Source organism: Alosa alosa, chromosome 15 (genome assembly GCF_017589495.1).
Source record: "Alosa alosa isolate M-15738 ecotype Scorff River chromosome 15, AALO_Geno_1.1, whole genome shotgun sequence".
Taxonomy (NCBI): Eukaryota; Metazoa; Chordata; class Actinopteri; order Clupeiformes; family Clupeidae; genus Alosa; species Alosa alosa.
The window spans coordinates 22,554,453-22,573,959 of NC_063203.1; the positions used below are offsets into that span (position 1 = coordinate 22,554,453).

Genomic DNA, 19,507 nt, shown 5'->3' on the forward strand with positions numbered 1-19,507 from the left:
GGGATTGCTTGCGGACCAGATGGGGCTTGAAAATTCCCCACCTCCAAAATGGGAAACACTTTAAAGGGAAACTTGGCAGGATTTCCCCCTCTGCTGGAGAAATGTGCATTATACCATTTTTAAACTGTGTGAAAAGGTAACGATAAAGCACGTGGATTTGTATACAAGCTAGTGAGCGGTTAACATACGTCTGGTAGAACTATGTGGATGTTACAAGGTAAGAAACACAATTTAAAACTAGTTTCTTGTTTCTGACTTCTCTTTCCGGGACGATAGTTTCAATGTTGCAAGGTTGGTTTTCCGCCTGGGGACGCTAGGCGCAGAGGGGAAAGTCACCATTTTCACCAGAACAGATCATTTAACCATCCAAACGATTTCTAAACGACTAAGTGACATAATTGTTTGACTGGCAGAGTGGGAGAGTGGGGGTTGTTTTGAAACCATGGTGGAACAAACATCAGGAAACTCTCTCTTGCCAGTCTATGCCAGTGTTTGCCCCACGCCTTTGCAAGGAATCCGGGCGAACAAGTTGTGCTAAAGTGACAGTTGAAGCTTCGGCTGCTTTGTAGTTTTAATTCATCGACCATCAGCATGGATGACAAGTTGAGTTTTGCTGGCCTTGGGTTGGGCTTCACGGGCTGGATCTGTGCTGTGCTGACATGCTTCCTCCACGTGGACGGTGAGCGGCTCTGTTAACAACAACACGGACACTGTGGCATCGGATTTGTAGCAAATGTACTTTACGTCGTCGGGCGACTGAAGTTCCCCAGGCGCATGCAGGTGAAGGTGGTCTCCGGTGTTTTGTTCGTGGTGTCAGGCTTGTTGTTGCTGGTGGTGGCGTCCTGGGTGTCCCACCGCAGCTCTGAGCCGCTGGACAGTGTGATTCCACTTAAACTTGAGTCGGGGGCCGGCACTCTACACAGGCTGGATTGGGACAGTACTGCTGGTGGGGGAGTAACTCTGGTCAGTACGCGCTGTCTCTCACCCCTGCCAGAGGTTCATCAACTGCCGATGGCAGAGCTTGGAGTATGAGTCTGACTCAAGTGCTAATTTTAAGGACTAGTGACTTGACTCAGACTTGCATACAAATGACTCAGACTCAGACTTGTGTATTCGGACTCGGATTTTCTTTCTGTCTTTTTTTCATCACTATAACTGCCAGCTTTTCTCTAAATATCCCTGTGAAAAAAGCGAGGATCTAGCATGTAACCCTGCATAGCATTTACACTGACTGCCGCCTACATATATCCCAGCACGCATTAGGCGACTCTGACCAGCAGCTTTCCAAATTTTATAACGCTACCGTCTGCTGATATCTACGGGACCCAGGAGCTGTCATTGCAAGATAATTTTGCATATCGAGAGAATGTGCGCTCATTTTAGTAATTGTTAGCTCATTTTACTGCGTTGTGTGCACAATTTAGTATATTGTGTGCTCATTTTACTAAATAGTAGTCACATTTTACTAAATAGTGCGCTCATTTTACTAAATTGTGCTCTCAATTTAGTAAATTGTGCACACATTTTACTATATTGTGCGTTTCATTTTTAAAAAATGAAATGAAAGCATAATTTAGTAAAATGAGTGCACTATTTAGTAAAATGTGCGCACGATTTAGTAAAATGTGCGTACGATTTAGTATATTGTGCTCACAGTTTGGTAAAATGTCATTTTGACGTCACACAGGTCGGGAACTGCGACTGTAAATAAGCTTTAACACTCCAACATCCACAGACACACACCTGAAGAGTTGTGCTTAGAATTAGCTGGCATTTTTACATGAGATAGGCCTATAGCTGGAATAAATATGTGGTTTCTGTGAATTCTCTTTATGAACTTTATGAATTCTCTTCATTTTAGTCTGTTCTTAAACCATAATGTTAATTCACCTGTGAATAAATGATTAAATACCAGCTGGGGGTTTACATGCTGTACATATAACTGTGAAATAAACTGTGAAATAAATCCCACCAATAGGTGGAAGAACACAAGTAATTATGCTTACTGCTTCTTTACCGTAATTATGACAGCCGCGCAGCGAAGCGGTGGTCATATAGGTTTAGTCAGATTTTTTTTTTTCTTTTTTTTTCCGCATGCCCAAATTTCCATCAAGGATTCTCGGGACACTGAAAGACCGGGGTACACGAAACTTGGTGGGCATGTAGCCCCACATGGATAGCATGGAACCATTGTTTTTCGTTTTCATCTGTAGCGCCCCCCCCCTGGACTGGACCCCCCGAAAAGGAGGGTAGGGCAGACACAGTTTTCTGTGAATATCTCGAGAACCGTAGAGTTTAGGAAGACCACCGTTTTTTTTATATGTTGATCTTAAGGGGCCATGTCAACCCATTCCATAACCACTCATTTCATGTATAGAGCCACCTAGTTAATAACAAAAAAGTAAAAATGAGGTGTTGTAATCGCAGGTATCTGTGACCTAACATGGTCAAAACTGCACGAAATTGGAAGTGTAGGATCATTATGACACCTTCTGAATGCATGCCAAGTTTCATGGAATTCCGTTCATGGGGGGCCACACAATAAATTAATTTATGTTACTTTACACCAACTGGCCTGTAGGTGGCCGGAGACAGTTTTCTGTGAATATCTCGAGAACCGTAGGGCCTAGGAGGTCCATCTTTTTTATGTATGTTGGTCTTAAGGGGGCATGTCAACCCATCCCATTACCACTTATTTCATGTATAGTGCCACCTAGTTAAAAATTAAAAAGCAAAACATTAGGTGTTTTAATCACAATATCTCTGGCTGACATGGTCAAAACTGCAAGAAATTGAAAGTGTAGGATCATTATGACACCCTTTCATTCATGGGGGGCCATACAATAAAATAATTTATGTGTACATTTAGTGACCGTACACCAACAGAGTTTTCTGTGAATATCTTGAGAACCGTAGGGCCTAGGATGACCAATTTTTTGCGTATGTTTGCCTCCAGGGGTCATGTTAACCCATTCCATATGCACACATGTACATAAACAGATACACATGCACACACATACATTCACAGTAATCATACGTATGCACATACTCACACAGTAGACATATGTACGCATGCATGCACGTGCACACACACAGGCACATATGCACACACACAAGCACATGCACGCACACACATACACACACACACACCGACACACACATAAGTATACAAATGTACACGCACACATGCACACAATTCAAGAATTTCTCAGAATTATGAACAGGGGAGATGGGGGTGGGTTTGTATAAAATGTATTTTACATGTGAAATCTATGAACTAATCATGTTTTGGTACTTGTTGTCTAGCAGATACCAGTGAGAATTGAGTGTGCATAATGCAATTCAGTGAGACAGTTAGCAAGTTTGCCAAACTTGCCAACTGCAGCTTTAACAGACTCAAGAGCTGCTTGCTCTAAGATCACCGGAGCAAGTTGAATGGGGAGATATTTCTCCTTCTGCCAACCAAAATAAATGATTTGCCCTGTAATTCTCCGATGTTTCTTTTCCATAGTCATGCCTGCTCATAGAACTCATGCCTGAATTCTGAAAAACCATCTCTGAGAACCCCTCCTTCATCTTGTCCCATCTCATATTGTCTAGGAAGTAAGCCTGTTTGAGTTGTGATTCACTCGGATCTTTCACCCGTATCTTTAAATTAACCCATGAGTTGCGAGTCTCTAGTATCATTAACTCGGTTCAGTTGAGTCCTACAATTCAATCTAAAACGATAAACAGCGCCACACACAAACCTCTTGCAACATTAGCTAGCCTAGCCTACTAGTCCTAGCCCTAGCCATCGTAGCTGCCAAAAATGTAACAATTTCGTAGGCAACCACAACTCCACAAATCAATTCAAGCGACTGAGTGAGCAGGCAGTCCGAGATAACTGGTTAACTTCCCGCAGAGCCGGAAACATTGCAGACTCGTAGACCATGGGACTTGGAGCTGCTGAGTAGCAATCCGGGTTAGTCAGATCAGCCAGCCGGTTAGGCTACGTTGAGTACGAGTCAGTCGAATCAGCTGGCTACGTTTTCATGATGGATCTGTAGACGAGCGAGTAGGCTAGCTCCTCCTCAAGGTGAAAAGCAATTCCACAACAAAAGCCATTCTTTCACTTTTGAAATAACATTCAATGTTCTCCATGTAGCCTAGACATAATTAGATTTGGTGTATATTTGTAGCATATTAAAAGGCAATTAGGTCGTGCAGACAGTCCGAACTGCATGCTCATGGAGCTGCTTGAGTAGGCTATCTACCCGGGTCAGTCGGATCAGCGGGGCGGGCCGGTTACGTTATGTTGTTATGAGTGCGAGTCAGCCGAATCAGCCGGCTACGTTGTCATGAGTGGATTTGTAGACGAGAGAGTAACTCCTCGTCAAGGTGAAAAGAAAATCCACAACAAAAGCCATGCTTTCACTTCTGAAATAACATGTTCTGCACGCATAGCCTACTTTAAAATGCAATTAGGTCGCGAAGACAGTCCGAAACATTGCAAGCTCTGTATGGAGCTGCTTGAGTAGCCTACCTGGGTCAGTCGGATCAGCTGAGCGGGCCGGTTACGTTAAATTGTTATGAGTGCGAGTCAGTAGCCTGGCTAGCGCCACCACTTCTCAATGAGACGTGGTCTGGGAACCAAACGTTCATTTTCTCGTATTTGAAAAAAATGCCCAGATCCGTTTATTGGGTGCCACGGATGTCTATCAAATGCGTCTGTGCATAGCTCATCATCGTCTTGCTTTCCCACCTGTTCTGTGATTGGTTCCCTATCTCAGGCGAAAATTTGCTCTATGGTCTCCAGGCTGCCTTAGCAGCGTGAATCAAATCGCGCGCAAGGCAGCATGGGAACACCCAGGCTAGCGAGTCAGCCAAATCAGCCGGCTACGTTGTCATGGATCTGTAGACAAGCGAGTAACTCCTCGTCAAGGTGAAAAGCAAATCCACAACAAAAGCCATTCTTTCACTTCTGAAATAACATAGGCCTACAATGTTCTGCACGTAGGCATAGCCTACTTTAAAATGCAATTAGGTTAGATTAGACACAGGGATGGATTACTGCACGGGCCTACCGGGCCCAGGCCCAGGGGCCCAAGGGGTCAGGGGGCCCTGAAGCCCAAGCCTTTGCATGGAATCATTGCCTCAATATCAACAAATCAGGATGTAGGCTATGAATCTGTTTGAATTTAGTATTGGCCATCCCCAAAATGCACCAGAATACAGGAAATCACATCAAACAAATTAAAAAATTTCTGGGGGAGGACCCCCAAACCCCCCCTCCCACATGTACGACAATTAGTGGGGGGCCCTTAATACATCAAAAGTTCATAATCCGCCCATGATTAGACAGTCCGAAACATTGCAAGCTCTGCTTGGAGCTGCTTAAGTAGGCTAGCCTACCCGGGTCGGTCGGATAAGCTGGGCCAGTTACGTGCATTATGAGTGCGAGTCAGTCGAATCAGCCGGCTACGTTGTCATGAGTAGATCTGTAGATGAGCGAGTAGCATAGTTTCTACTCGTGTCAAGGTGATAATAAAAATAGGCCTAATGAGAATAATAGTAGTAGTAGTAGTAAAAATAATAATAATAATAATAACAATAATAATAATGTATTCACTGCAGGGCATTTCTACGTTACTGTTTCTATGTCTACATTGAAAGTCAATTGCTTAGGCTACACTAGGTCAAGACAATAAATAAACAGTCTGGCTCAAACTGCTTTCTTTCCCGTGAGTGGGTGGAGGTTTTGATGCTATTATATTAGGCTATTTTATATTATATTATATTATATGATATGATAGGCTACCTAACAGTATAGCTATTATTAATAATAATATTAGTTGCCTAGTATTAGCAGCCTATTAATACGTTATTAGAATAGATTCCTAGTAGCCTACTATTAGTATATAGTAGTGGTAATAAACATGGTAGCAGAGTAGCATTAGACCTAGGCAAACTTTTCTATTGTTAACAAAACAACAACAAATAATTATTATAATATAGGCTACCCTCTCTGTCAATAAGATCAATTAATTCAAATAGGTTTCTTTAGACTTACTTGACAACATGTTTTCAGGTAGTGTCATAAAGCCCTTACCCCCTTCTCTTTTGTAATATATCTGGCTGTTTGACCCTCTGCCCTGTGGCTGCACGGAAAGCTACATGAGTGAAGTTGCCGCGGTAATGTACTTGACCGGCCCCCTTGACCCCTTACCCCAGTAACAGGCTTATCTGATTGGGAGGTAAGGGGGTAGTCCCCACCCCACACCTACTGTATTGTCCCCAACCCCCAAGTCCAAAAACACCTCAAAGAGAAGTGACAAGAAAAGTGAGAGTGGTGTTAAGACAATTTGGAGGTTAATTTCAAGAAGTCTCTGAACATGAGCAGCAGAAAGATGAACAATGTGTGGATGCACTTCGACCAGGAGAGCAAAACTCTAAACGCTAAATGCAAGTACTGCAAAAACCTGGTTTCAAATCATGGAGGATCCACATCCAACATGAGAAGGCACTTAAAAATGAAGCACCACACTGCACTGCTTGAAGTAGGACTGAATTTTCTTGCGATTTAGCAATACTGACTCAAGTGACTCAAGTGACTCGTTCAACCCGGATCAGTTTAGTGAGTGACTCAGAATAACCCGGATCCTTAAAAGGAATCGAGTTTGACATGCCTACGAAGGAGCCGCTTTATTTGAATTTCAGACTGTGTATAAGCCAGACTTTCATCCCTGAAATGTGCAATAAGCTCAGAGAGTACCTGGCCACGAATGAACGACAGTAATGCACCCCCCACACACACACACACACATACACATACAAAAATAAAAAGGTTTTTTTTCATAGCAGTGTCTCCAGTAATTGTTTTTTTCTTTTTACTTTTGTTTCGTTGCTACATTTTTAGTACATTCACTTAAAGTATTACATTGATAACTGGTTGTAGTTTTCTTTAATTCTGTAAGAATGTTTGGTTTTTGTAAAAACTTTTGTTGCAAAAAATGTAGCTGATTACTGCAGAAATTCTACTTTTTATGCCTATATAAAGCACATCAATGTTTTCCTGTTGACTTGAAAGAGTAATTTAAATAGTACTTGTGTGTATGGTTTGTTAATAATAGTTGAGTTTTGATTGCAGTGTTTCATTTTGGCATAGATGTGAGTTGTTTATCTCCACACGCTATGTCTTATTTGGCTGTGTGTAGAGTTTTGACATAATAAGCCAGATTCTGCAAAAGAAAGCAATAGGCAAAAACTGTAGGCCTAATGTTAGTTTGACAAATTTCATGTTTTCATCATGATTCATTATAGGGTCATTCCATGTGAAAACAGCCAATATCGGGGTATCATGTACATGACACCGCTTTTCAGCAAAATCTGAGAGGTGTCATGTACATGGGTGGCTGAGTTGCCGTGGAATGACCCTATATGAATTGTCAGGTGCTTTTTTAAGCATTAACTGTTCTTGTTTTCATTTGAACCTGTGCTGAAAGTCTACAGCTGTTGGGTAAGCCCAGAGCAATATAAAGGTAGAGTTGCGACAATAGACCTCTCCAGAATAAGTCCCGCCTCCGTAACTTCCGTATCCATCCAACTTCCGGGCGTCGATTGTCTATGGGAAATAACATGGCGTTTCGAAATGTCATACCGTTAAAACATCTGTAGGTAGCGAAGTAGAAAAAAATGGTGGGCAGATTGGCCTACACACTTCTGCCATCTAGTTTCCACTGGATTTTTTGATTGTCGGTGCCGTTTAAGTAGTTTAAGTAGTATAGTCTATAGTATACTATAGTATACTATTTTCTACTTCGCAGAGTTTGACAGGTACGATCTTTCAAAACGCCATGTTATTTCCCATAGACATTTGACGACCGAAGGTTGGATGGATACGGAAGTTAGGAGGCGGGACTTATTCTGGAGAGGTCTATGGGTGTTCAAAATTCGTTAAGGTCACGTGGTTCATGTAAACTTCAAAAAGTTCCCGGAAGTGATTGACAATGGATTAGAATGCATTAAATACTGTTCAATGAGAGACAGAGCCACAATTTTGGGTAATTGACAGACAATAAATGCATTGATATACAATATTTATAACACAGTGTAATTATTGTGTAAACTGTGTAGTTATCCTACCATTACAACAATATTAAATTAAATTCCAGACCATAGCCTGCTAAATATCGGAAGGTGACCTTTTTTTCTCCCTTTTACGTATGTGTCACTTAATTTCTGTACAAAACCAAGACAGGAGATTCTTTAGAAAACGCAATAGCACCCACCCCATAAGTGTAGCGTTTACGTTACTGTAAGGAAATTATTATCATTGTATAACCATTTGTGTAAGCAGAAATATTGTTGTGCTAAGTTCTAAGAACAGAGAGTTCAAGTTAAAATGTTGTGCTGAGTTCTAAGAACAGAGAGTACAAGTTAAGTGTGCACCCAGACAGACAGGAACTGCACCCTGTGTGTGTGTGTGTGTGGGTGAGATGCTACAATATGTAGCATGTTCATTGTATGTCACAATGAAGTCACTATGCCTTGCTTCCTATTTTCTGTGTGCATCTGTACAATAAAAAACACAGCTTTTGGGCTGCAGAGTCAGAGACTGATGGTGTAAGGAATTCTTCCTTACATTGGCAGGCTCTCCTCTTGGTGCCAGAATTCCCTGACAGTTACCAACAATGTTAACAACAAACTCAGAGTCTGTCTCAATTGGTGTACACTGAGTACATTTTCGTGTAGTACACTATGTGCACTGTGTGCTTACTGGCGGAGTGCGCAAATTTTAACAAAATAGTATTGTCTCATATCAAACACTTCGTGCACTTCACGGAAATGACGATCGCAAACATTTTAACATAACTTTATTTGGCGTTCTCAACTCGACAGTGACATGGTCATACTGTGTCAAAACATGAACCGTTTATGTTATAACTTGCTTGTACTTGCTCCGTAAATTCTGTTTTCCACTGCTGCTGCTTCAGCTTTCTCAACCACGATTTCCACGAGTTTGAAAACGCTCCCTCCCCTTCCGCTATTTGGCCAAGATGGCGTCCGTTAAGGGCGAAAAGTGTCCAGCGTTGGAGAGGGAGTTATGGCCCACACACAGCAGCGTTCCGTCAACGCATTCCAGTGGGTGTTCCCGACGGTAGCTACGCAAATGACTTGAAGTAAAACCGTAATGTGATTGGTTGGTGCCGTCCGTAGATTAGCTTGATTGGCCGGTGCCGTCTGTCGGTGCAGCAACAGCTGAACTCCTCAACGCGAGCAGCGGGAGAAACGCGACGCGACGGACCCACAATTCAGTTCGGCAACGGATCACGTGAGCCCATTTAAAGTGAATGGGATGCGTCTCCAGCAACGTGATGCACGCAGCTGCGTGTGGGAGCCGTTAAGTCATTTAGAGACGAATGACCGCGTCGTAGGAAGTGCATCATAATAAAGGGACGCCAGACCCTCTTGTAACAGCTGTACTCAGTGATACTGCAGACTCGTAAAATTAGTTAGAAAATAAGGCAGAAAAACAAGTTTCCTCATGCTGCTTCCTTATGTTGGAATATGCAAAAATGTACAAACAATCAAGAGGATGCCTTCTTGTATGTGATTTCTGCAACAGTGATACTGCAAACGTGTTGATAGCCTATTGTTGATTTATATCCTGTAGCCTAAAGCATGTCACACAGTAGCCTAGCCTACAGAAAACTAGGCTATGTGATGTGATATAATGATAACTTGTAGGCCTACAATGGTTTAATAAACATCATAGTCATTTATTTAGTCATTCGCATGTTCATGTTAATGAATAGGAAGGACACCTAACCCCTACTGGAGCGTTGCACACTCAGCTTTTTGACCGTTATGAGTGCACCATCCGGGAACTTGCAGCGCCCTTCGTGTTGTTGGAATTGTCAGTGTGAACACCCTCATGCACTCAAATTAGGTATTGTAAGTGCAGAAGTACGCGATTTGAGACACAGTCACAGCTTCACTGCTACAAAAAAATGTTGGCTATATGCTTCGCCATATAACGAACCAGCTAGCCTTGTGATAACAAAATCTTTACTTCTTTGTTTAGTAGTCCACTGAAAGTTATCCACATATCAAACGATTAAATACACAGTTATGGTGAAATTGTTTTGGGGAAGCAGTTGCACTATATCCCACTTTTGCTGCCTTTTTTAAGCCACTTAAATCCATAGCCTAACGCATTGCGCATACGAACTTGACGTGATGGTGAAGCTAAATGCACAAGAAACGTCACATCATAAAAGTGTAGGCCTACTAAACGCAAAAACTTAATGACAGCTTGTTCGTGGTGGTGTAGTGCTGCCTAATTGAAATGGGATAGGCAAGAGTTATCTTATATCTGGCTATTACGTGTGGCACATTTATTGGGCTTTTAGCCTCTTTTAATTTATTTGATGAGGAACGGATAAAGACTGAGCAGCAGAAAAGTCATAGTCGAAAGTCAAATCGTTTATTATTATAATTAGGCTATTGATAGCCTACTATTACTTTACTACTATTACTGTTATTATTATTATTATTCGGATGAGGCAAAGGAATGTAAATCTGAGTCTGAAATGTTGGCTACAAACATACTGCTGTAACTGCACTGCTGCTATTATTAATTGTTAACTTCCGGGAACTATTTGAGGCTTCCATTAGCTGCTGCCATTGTTGGAAAAAAATGGAACATTAGCGTCAATGGAGTTGTCGCAACTCTACCTTTATATGGCTCTGGGTAAGCCCAGGGAAAACATAATCAAATACTGCCCTGCATTTCCTACTTCTCTCAGAGTATCATGGCTCTGCCATCGCTATACGGCTCTGGGCTCTGCTGTATGATACTGCCCTCTTTTGGTGAAATACTATTTGTGCATGGCTGCCTTTCTGTGAATGAAACTGGAATAGGCTAGGCTAAAATAGGCAACATAGAACGGGTGAATAGGGTAACAAATTTAACTCCTTGATATTTCTATGAAACTTTACTAGTTGATTATTTATGTAGAGACAATATTTTTTTGCATTACAAGTTTTCTGAAATATATGTTTATGGATGTAATTTAACAATATCTCATTAATTATTCACTAATTTGCATGTACATTTCAATTCCAGACATCTGAATATTGAATAGTTAACATTGAGGTTTGCCTTCAGAACTTTTTCTGGATTCAGAGCCTTAAAAGAATGGCTTGTTCAAGCGCCAGTCCTAGGTTATGCCGATTTCAGTCGTCAGTTTATCTTAGAGACGGATGCAAGCCATGCAGGATTGGGGGCAGTTCTGTCACAGGAGAAGGATGGGTAACGGCGAACAATAGCCTTTGCTAGCCGGGGCTTGCGGCCAAGTGAGAGGAACATGTCAAATTATAGTGCCATGAAACTCAAACTCCTTGCAGTCAAGTGGGCAATCACGGAAAAAAAAATGTAAGTATGTCCTGAGCAAGTTCACCGTGTACACTGTTCCTGTTCGCCTATAATACCACTGTGTACCAGTCCACACAGCTCTCCCCATACGAGCTGATGTTCGGTTAGAAGCCACAGTTACCAGTCGACCACCTACTTGGAAATACTGGAGGTGACCACAGGGACAGTCCACCGACTGATTGGGTGGTGCAACATCAAGAGTACCTGACTTCTGTCTATGCTAGTGCTAGGAGACACTTAAGAGGCTGCGGCATATCGTAGGCATGGTGGTCCTGACACTGCAGTCCTCTTCAAAGTGGTTGTATTCACATCCCACCTCACTGAGGCTAGGTGCAGGACAAAAAAAGGCTTATCAAGGAAAGAAGAGTAGTTGTCCGCACACTGCAATCTCCCAGAAGAACTAAGTTTATTGAGTTAAAAACATAACATAACAGGCCTGATGAAGACCCTGGTGGGTCGAAACGTTGCATTATTTTTTTAACTTAATACATTCAGTTCTTCTGGGAGACAGTGTGCGGTCCTGACACTGTACCCATATTACCACCTGGCACTCTAGTCTTTTTCTAGTGGGCAGTGGCAGTGTAGTGGTTAAGGAGCTGGGCTAAAGTGAAAGTTGTTGGTTCAGTTGCCGGCTTTCACTGTTATGCCTTTGAGCAAGGCACTTTTAACCCCAAGTTGCTCCGGGGACAATGTGATCCCTTGTAATATAGCTGACATACAGTATGTAAGTGACTTTGGTCAAGAAGTGTCTGCTAAATGTAATGTACATGTAAACTCTTTTGCAAGAACCATTTTCACGGTCGCCACAAAATCCAGGATACATGGGTGTCTACCAAGTATGAAATTGTGGAGTGCCTGGATGGAATTGGCACACACTATAAGATCAGGCCGTATGGGGAAGAGGGCCCCCTTAAGACGTTCCACTCATAATACTGCTGGACAGCATTTAAACCTCTTCCACCTCCCACAGTCTGTTTCACATGAGTTCTCTGCCAGTGTAGCAGAAGTAAATATTCTCCCCGTCCCCTTCAGGCCTTGGCAGTAGATAGGTATGCTACCAGGATGGTGAACTTTAAAGACAGATGTGTATGCAGAAAGGCTGACCTGCAGCGCTGGCGCACATGCACACCCATGGATGGTGATCATAGCTTCCTCTCTGGGAGAACAATGCCATTTGAAAGTCATTTGAATTGTTTGGCGCATGGGTGGTTGTTGTTGGAAGAGCTTTATTCTTAATTCTAAGACTTCATTGCTTCTCTCGCACGCCCGGCCTGTTGGCTGTGGATAACCCGTTGCTTTTAAAGAGAGCAAATGCACATGATTTAGTGTCTGAACAATGTTTTCCCTTGAGTTATTTGTTTTTTGTATTAGTTCAGGCTGTGAGAGGGCCATCTTTGGTTTGTCTGTTTGTTTGTACCTTATATTCTTTTGTTTGTTAATTTTGCCTACTGTTACTCAACTACCCATGCCTATGACACCTAGTGGTGTACTGTGTTGCCTGTACTATTATAGATTATTTCCAAGACAAATTTCTCTTAGACAATAGAATGACATGGCGGGTCAAGGAAAGCATCAAGAAAAGCAAATATTAAGAAATTGTTTTTGACAACTAGGGTGGAGGTGTTTTTACGCCGTGGGCGCGGAGTGCACCAACTTCCAACACGGGCCAAGGAGTGCATCGTGGTGGCGTCCGGCGTGATCTTCGTGCTGGCGGGCTCACCGTGGTGGCGCCCGTGTCCTGGACGGCCCATTCCATCATACAGGACTTCCACAACCCCATTGTGCACGAGGCGCTGAAGCGCGAGATGGGGGCGGCCATCTGCTCTGCTCCAAAGCTACGCCACCCGCTACACCTAGCCTGGCTAGCGCCACCACTTCTCAATGAGACGTGGTCTGGGAACCAAACGTTCATTTTCTCGTATTTGAAAAAAATGCCCAGATCCGTTTATTGGGTGCCACGGATGTCTATCAAATGCGTCTGTGCATAGCTCATCATCGTCTTGCTTTCCCCCCTGTTCTGTGATTGGTTCCCTATCTCAGGCGAAAATTTGCTCCATGGTCTCCAGGCTGCCTTAGCAGCGTGAATCAAATCGCGCGCAAGGCAGCATGGGAACACCCAGGCTACGCTACACCTACACCCACACAAGAACTATGTGTGACTCGGACTCTCTGCTGTACAAATTGAATCGGAACAATCTGCTTTACTCAGTCAGTCCGGTGATAGGGTATGGTTCTTCAAGGGATGTTCAGACATGTTCATCTGGCAGACTGAATGGATGCCTGTTGACATTTGTGACGAAACCATGGAGCTGAGACAAACAGCTGCTCAAATATATTTGTATTTTTGTTGTTATTGAGAATGCTTCTTTTGTTACTTAACCGTCACTTTTCCTCAGTTATCAGCACATGAACTGTTTAAAGGAAGAGCATTCAAGAATGAAACAAAGGCCAGCTGTCCTCAGACCTTTTATGATAAGTAGGCTAGTCTATATGCCTAGTGAAATGTTCTTTGATTAAATAGCCTACTGTAATATACTCTACCCTAGATATTCTTCATTTGGTGACCTCCATGCTTATGATAATTTAATAAAGGCTTTTCTATATAGTCGTTTGTCTGTGTGGAAAAGCACTAAACGGCAACAAAGCCCTTCATCCAAATAGGCCTAACTTGTGTGATATCACTTTACGCACAGTGGCATTATTGTTTGGTTGGCAGAGTGGGAGAATGGGGGTTGTTTTGAAACCATGGTGGAACAAACATCAGGACGCGCTCTCTTTATTCCCCCACGCCTATGCGAGGAATCCGGGCGAGCAAGTTGTGCTACAGTGACAGTCAAAGTCTCAACCGCTTTGTTGTTTCGAGTCGTCGACCAGCAGCATGGACGACAAGTTGGGTCTTGCCGCCGTCGGGTTGGGCTTCATGGGCTGGTTCTGTGCTGTGCTGACCCGCTTCCTCTCCATGTGGACGGTGAGCGGCTCTGTTAACAACAACACGGACACTGTAGCGCTGCATTGGGACGGCGTGTGGATCCACTGGGAACAGCAAGGAGACGGCTCGCTACATTGTCACTTCATCCAGTCGGTGCTACATCTGTCCGGGAGCTTCCGATCCTGGAGGGCTCTCATCACTGCCTCGATCTGCATCGGATTTGTAGCAAATGTACTATACGTCGTCGGGCGACTAAAGTTCCCCAGGCGCATGCAGGTGAAGGTGGTCTCCGGTGTTTTGTTCGTGGTGTCAGGCTTGTTGTTGCTGGTGGTGGCGTCCTGGGTGTCCCACCGCAGCTCTAAGCCGCTGGACAGTGTGATTCCACTTAAACGTGAGTTGGGGGCGGCACTCTACACGGGCTGGATTGGGACGGTACTGCTGGTGGTGGGGGGAGGAACTCTGGTCAGTGCGTGCTGTCTGTCGCCCCCGCCAGAGATTTATCGCACGCCGGTGTCACCGAGCGCACCAGAAGCGGTGGACCCTCTCAACACCATCCACAGTGCAACTTTCAGACAAGACGATTCGCCCTATTACCCAACTACAAGACCATTCTGAAAATAATTTTAACGCGATCAGATGTTCTACGATACACTTATATGGACACTGTTTTGGAGAAATGCATTGACTTAATTTGATTATAACGGTTTATAACGGACAATATGCAACACTGTTAGCATTTCTACAAGGCAATGCCTTACAAGTTTTGTTTTACTCTAGCACTAAGCTCTAATTATTATTTATGTAATGTTGGTGTTTTTTTTATCCTGTTTGTGCTAATGAGGTGAGGATGGTGACCACTTCATTAGATTAACAAGTCATGAGGTCATACATTGTCCGATTATTTTGTTCTCTCGGCTTTATCTGACGTATCATGTGAATATATGTCCTGTCGCAGTTATGTGGCACATGTTGAAAGAAGGCCAATAAACAGTGGCCACTTAGCCTACTGGTCCTGAAACAGCCTTTAGGAATCCTTCTTTATACATCACCAATCTCCTCACCTGCTTCTTCGGCTCTCTCATCATCAGGACGAGTAGGCCTGGGGCTACTGATGCTGCATTCTACACAGCACGGAAGTTCCTAAACCAATCGCAACATACCATGAACTGAACATGCTTCTGACTACCGATTTGTCTGGAATGCAGCTGAGCAGCTCGTATGGATTCTCAAAAAAGCCCGCCTGGAACTTACACCTGTTTGTAAAACGTAACCACACTTTATGCTCAACATACCACCAATCTCACTTTGTAATGTAGAGTACCCCCCAGAAACATTACAACACATTGATCCCTCTAAAAAAATCAACAACCTCAGTTGTCCCAGGCAAAACATGTGCTTTACTTGATATATTCAGATTTTAATAATAATAATAATAATAATAATAATAATAATAGTGTATATATTTAATGGTGTACATGTATACAATGAGTATCCATTCACATATACTTTAAGTGGTGTTAATAATGGCATATTTCAATGGCAATACACATTGTAATGACTGAACCACCTGATGATGCATCATGCTCTGACACTGACACAACCAATCAGTTTTTAGTGTGACATCTCTTCAACTTCATCTCTTCTAGCACTCAAGCATTGCTATGCTGTCATACACTGTGTTTTTTGACTATTGTGAACACTTTCTTCGCCCCAGTCACCTTTGGAGCATGATAAGATTTTCAGCAAGGCACAGTTAGGTTGTGGCTCTATTGTGTGATCATTCTTTTAAAAAGTCATGCTGGGTATTCAGTTTCTAGTATTGATCAGTGAGAAGCACATGGACATTTGTTTTCTTTTTTAATTATCTCCCCTGAAAAGCTATTGTACAATTTTCACAGAAAATAACAGCATATTCCATAGTGGACCTTGCAGAAGCGATAAAATTAGGTTTCCTTAGCAAGACGGAGTAAATTAAAAGGTTTTCCCTCCTCACAGCCAGACGGTGTAATGGGGTCTGAGAGACAGGAAGTGATGCGCTACTCCAGCTTTTCGTCTCCCTCCTCCACATCCTTGAGGCTGAGGACTTCAACAGTGCCCTTGCCTTTGGTCTCACAGCGGATCAGCTCGTCAATCTCCCGGAAGCAGCCTGGATCAATCAGACACACCTGAGGAGCGAAACAAACACACACACACACACATTGCATAAAAAGATACATTATGAACACAGATATAATAATAATAATAAAAAATACAAACTTGTGAATCTGTACACTGCAATCTCAAACATTAATCTGATACCTTAGCACAACATTCCAACAATATAATTTCTATTCAGAACAGGCTTTAAATGTCTTCAGTAAGTGGTCATTGTTAATGGCCAGGGTTCCCACTCGAAGTCAAATGTAAAATTCCATGACTTCCCTGACAAAAAAACTGAATTTCCATGACTTACTATATAATGAATAGTACAATATACCGACCAATGATTTCAGTGCACCCGCATAGAAGTCAAGAATTTTTTACTTTTTTAGTGCAGGAGATGAATAAATAGGCATTGAATAAGCACAGTTGCGCTACTCAATCAAGCCGTAAAGCTATTAACCAGACATATGCCAATTCTGTGTGGAAACATATTTGTATTAATGTATTTTGGGAAGTACATTTTAAACTGCTACACCAAAATGCCCTGATATTTCATGACTTTGCCCCCAAAATGATCAAATTCCCTGACTTTCCATGTCTGAAATAGACTTTCTAAAATTCCATGACCCGTGGGAACCCTGAATGGCACAAGTGATAGTTGATGAGGTGGACATTTGAGCCAGATGTGTTTGGTGCCTTAATTAACCAGTATCTACGTGGGATGGAAAATCAGCCCTCACCATCTCCAGCTGGTCATCAAAGTCCTCGCTCTCCACCACCTTGAGGAGGGTCTTGAGTTTCTCCTTGATCCGCTTGCCATCTTTAGCGGGCAGGATGAAGCGCAGGCGCATGTGAGCCCGCTGGATCTGAATGGACTCCTTCAGCTGCCGGATCACCTCCAGAGCCTGTCAGGGGACTGATACGGTTATGCTCCTGGTGACTCAACATTCTTAGTTTAGACTTCAGTAATTTCATAACTTGTAGGTATGTTGAACATTACGTTAATATTGAAAACAGGGATATGGTAAAGATAACATTTATATAAAAGAAGAAAAATAAGTATTTGGCTACTGAAACATATAATCTTCAACATGGAGAGAATTGATACTAAAATGCTATGCAAGATTACTTGCTACAGGGACAGACCAGAGTACCACTGGGTTACAATCTATAAAAATAAACATACATACAAACAAAACAATCTCCATAACCAGACCATAAATAATGTTTCAACTTGCAGTAAAAAAAAAAAAAAATCCACACGGGGGCAGTATGTTGATACGAAAATCATAGATACAGATTTGGGCTCTGGCCCACAAAAGCGATGATACATACAATTACAAGGCCAACACACCTGATGAAGTAACATCTGGTACTTCTAATATAACATCTACCCCTAACCTTACGGGAGACCTGCTACAAACCTGCTGTTTTGTGCTCTTGTTTGCTTTGACTGAGTAGTGGATGTCCTTCATGGCTCTCTCTATGAGGTTGACAGTGTATGGACGCTTGGTCTCTGGATTGACACACTTCTCGGCCACTATTGTGGCGATGTCTCTGAACATCTGCTCGAGCTGGCTCTGTCGCTCTTTGTCTGACACTTGAAGTTCTCCTTTTGACAAAATCTGAGAACAGATCATTATAAAAGATAAGAGTATGGGACATAACTTGAGAGATGCTGGAGATGAGATTAATGTTAGTATCTGTGGGCAATCAGTGATGAGTGGTCCTAGGGTCTTACTCACTTGTTTGCATATTTCTGTCAAGTCGTCTGTCCCAAATGCTTTGGACAAATCCTCCTTTTTTGCCACCTGACCCTTCGACACATTGATGAACACTGTATTTGTCTGTAGGACTTCATCTAAATCCTTCTCCCTAAAGATGCAGGATGGAAAACAATTGAAAAGGGTAGCTGTAAGTTGTTAACTATTAAATGAATCGCCAAATATTTTATTTTGGCATTTAGTTACACTCCAATGACATTCCATTTCTCTCACGTGACTGCCAACCACCGGCAGCCTCGGAGTGATAAAAGGCTGACATCCCCATGATTGGCAGCCTGCCATAATGGACAGGTAGGTATCAGTTCGAGTTTTCGTTTTAAGACTGACTGGAAGTTAGGTATCGAGTTCACGTTTTAAGACTGACTGGAAGACAACGAACATCGTATACTAATGATGATGACCAAAGGAAAGGATGACCAAAGGAAATTGTAGGACAGCGTGACGCCAGTGGTGGTGGCTGTGGTGAAACTGTGGCGATGTTTGGAATGATCAAATTATTTTAAATCTTTTGTTATCATTCAACGTTAAAAAATATCGTTGCTATATGCAAATCAATGGCTGCATATATACTCTCTATATAAAGTAATTTATATAAACATATCAACAAACTAAATCAAACATTGAACATGTATTAACGTAATGCTAGCTAATGTCAGTTAGCCACCATGGTTATTACAACAGCCATTACTCACGCTCCGGATCTCCAACTCATGACTTTATTCTTGTAGCAGGCTATTTCAAATCGCTTTCCACCCTTCTTCATCCTGACATATGCCACATTTGTCAGTCGAATCTGGTTGGTTGGCGTGAATATCGACATTTTCAATACCGATACCTCCACACTATTCAGAGGTAACGTTGCTGCTGCTACTAGCTATCTACACACGCAACTTCTGTTGTTGTGCCTTCACAACGCTCCGGGGTGAAGCAATAACAGGCGTGAAAAGGTCCTACTTGGATGCGCATTGATTACAGAGAGTAGCTTGAGTGACAGCAGGTGAATAAAAAAAAGGGCTTCCTCGAAGATTCAAGATTCAGTTTGTTGTCCCACGGTGTAGATTTGACAAGGGCACCCACCCATATAATTATATAATTATAGAAAAGCACCAATTAAAATACTTAGAAAGTAATGTATAGGCCCTATACAGAGGTTCTATAGGGACAGATAGATAGACAGATAGACAGACAGACAGACAGATAGATAGATAGATAGATACTTTATTCAATCTGAGT

At 42.5% G+C, this 19,507-nt stretch overlaps 2 protein-coding genes across 2 annotated transcripts; one reads left to right on the top strand and one right to left on the bottom strand.

The window, feature by feature from the left end:
- Positions 1 to 14,220: 14,220 nt before the first annotated feature.
- Positions 14,221 to 15,370, top strand: LOC125307990 (claudin-3-like). The gene has a single exon (XM_048264142.1). The coding sequence runs from the start codon at positions 14,298 to 14,300 to the stop codon at positions 14,961 to 14,963; it is 666 nt and encodes a 221-aa protein (XP_048120099.1). The 5' UTR covers positions 14,221 to 14,297; the 3' UTR covers positions 14,964 to 15,370.
- A 426-nt stretch (positions 15,371 to 15,796) lies between these two features.
- On the bottom strand, positions 15,797 to 19,192 carry sbds (SBDS ribosome maturation factor). Its single transcript, XM_048264141.1, has 5 exons — positions 18,967 to 19,192; positions 18,236 to 18,365; positions 17,915 to 18,115; positions 17,231 to 17,395; positions 15,797 to 16,513 (listed from the first exon to the last, which is right to left on the bottom strand). Exons 1-5 carry the CDS (start codon positions 19,092 to 19,094, stop codon positions 16,385 to 16,387), a joined length of 753 nt encoding a protein of 250 aa, XP_048120098.1. The 5' UTR covers positions 19,095 to 19,192; the 3' UTR covers positions 15,797 to 16,384.
- Positions 19,193 to 19,507: the final 315 nt, after the last annotated feature.

Coding starts and splice junctions, on each gene's coding strand:
- LOC125307990 (XM_048264142.1), top strand. CDS start 14,298: ATGGACGACAAGTTGGGTCTTGCCGCCGTCGGGTTGGGCTTCATGGGC.
- sbds (XM_048264141.1), bottom strand. CDS start 19,094: ATGTCGATATTCACGCCAACCAACCAGATTCGACTGACAAATGTGGCA. Junction 18,366..18,966: donor ATGAGTTGGAGATCCGGAGC/GTGAGTAATGGC, acceptor CTGCATCTTTAG/GGAGAAGGATTTAGATGAAG. Junction 18,116..18,235: donor TGACAGAAATATGCAAACAA/GTGAGTAAGACC, acceptor ATCTGTTCTCAG/ATTTTGTCAAAAGGAGAACT.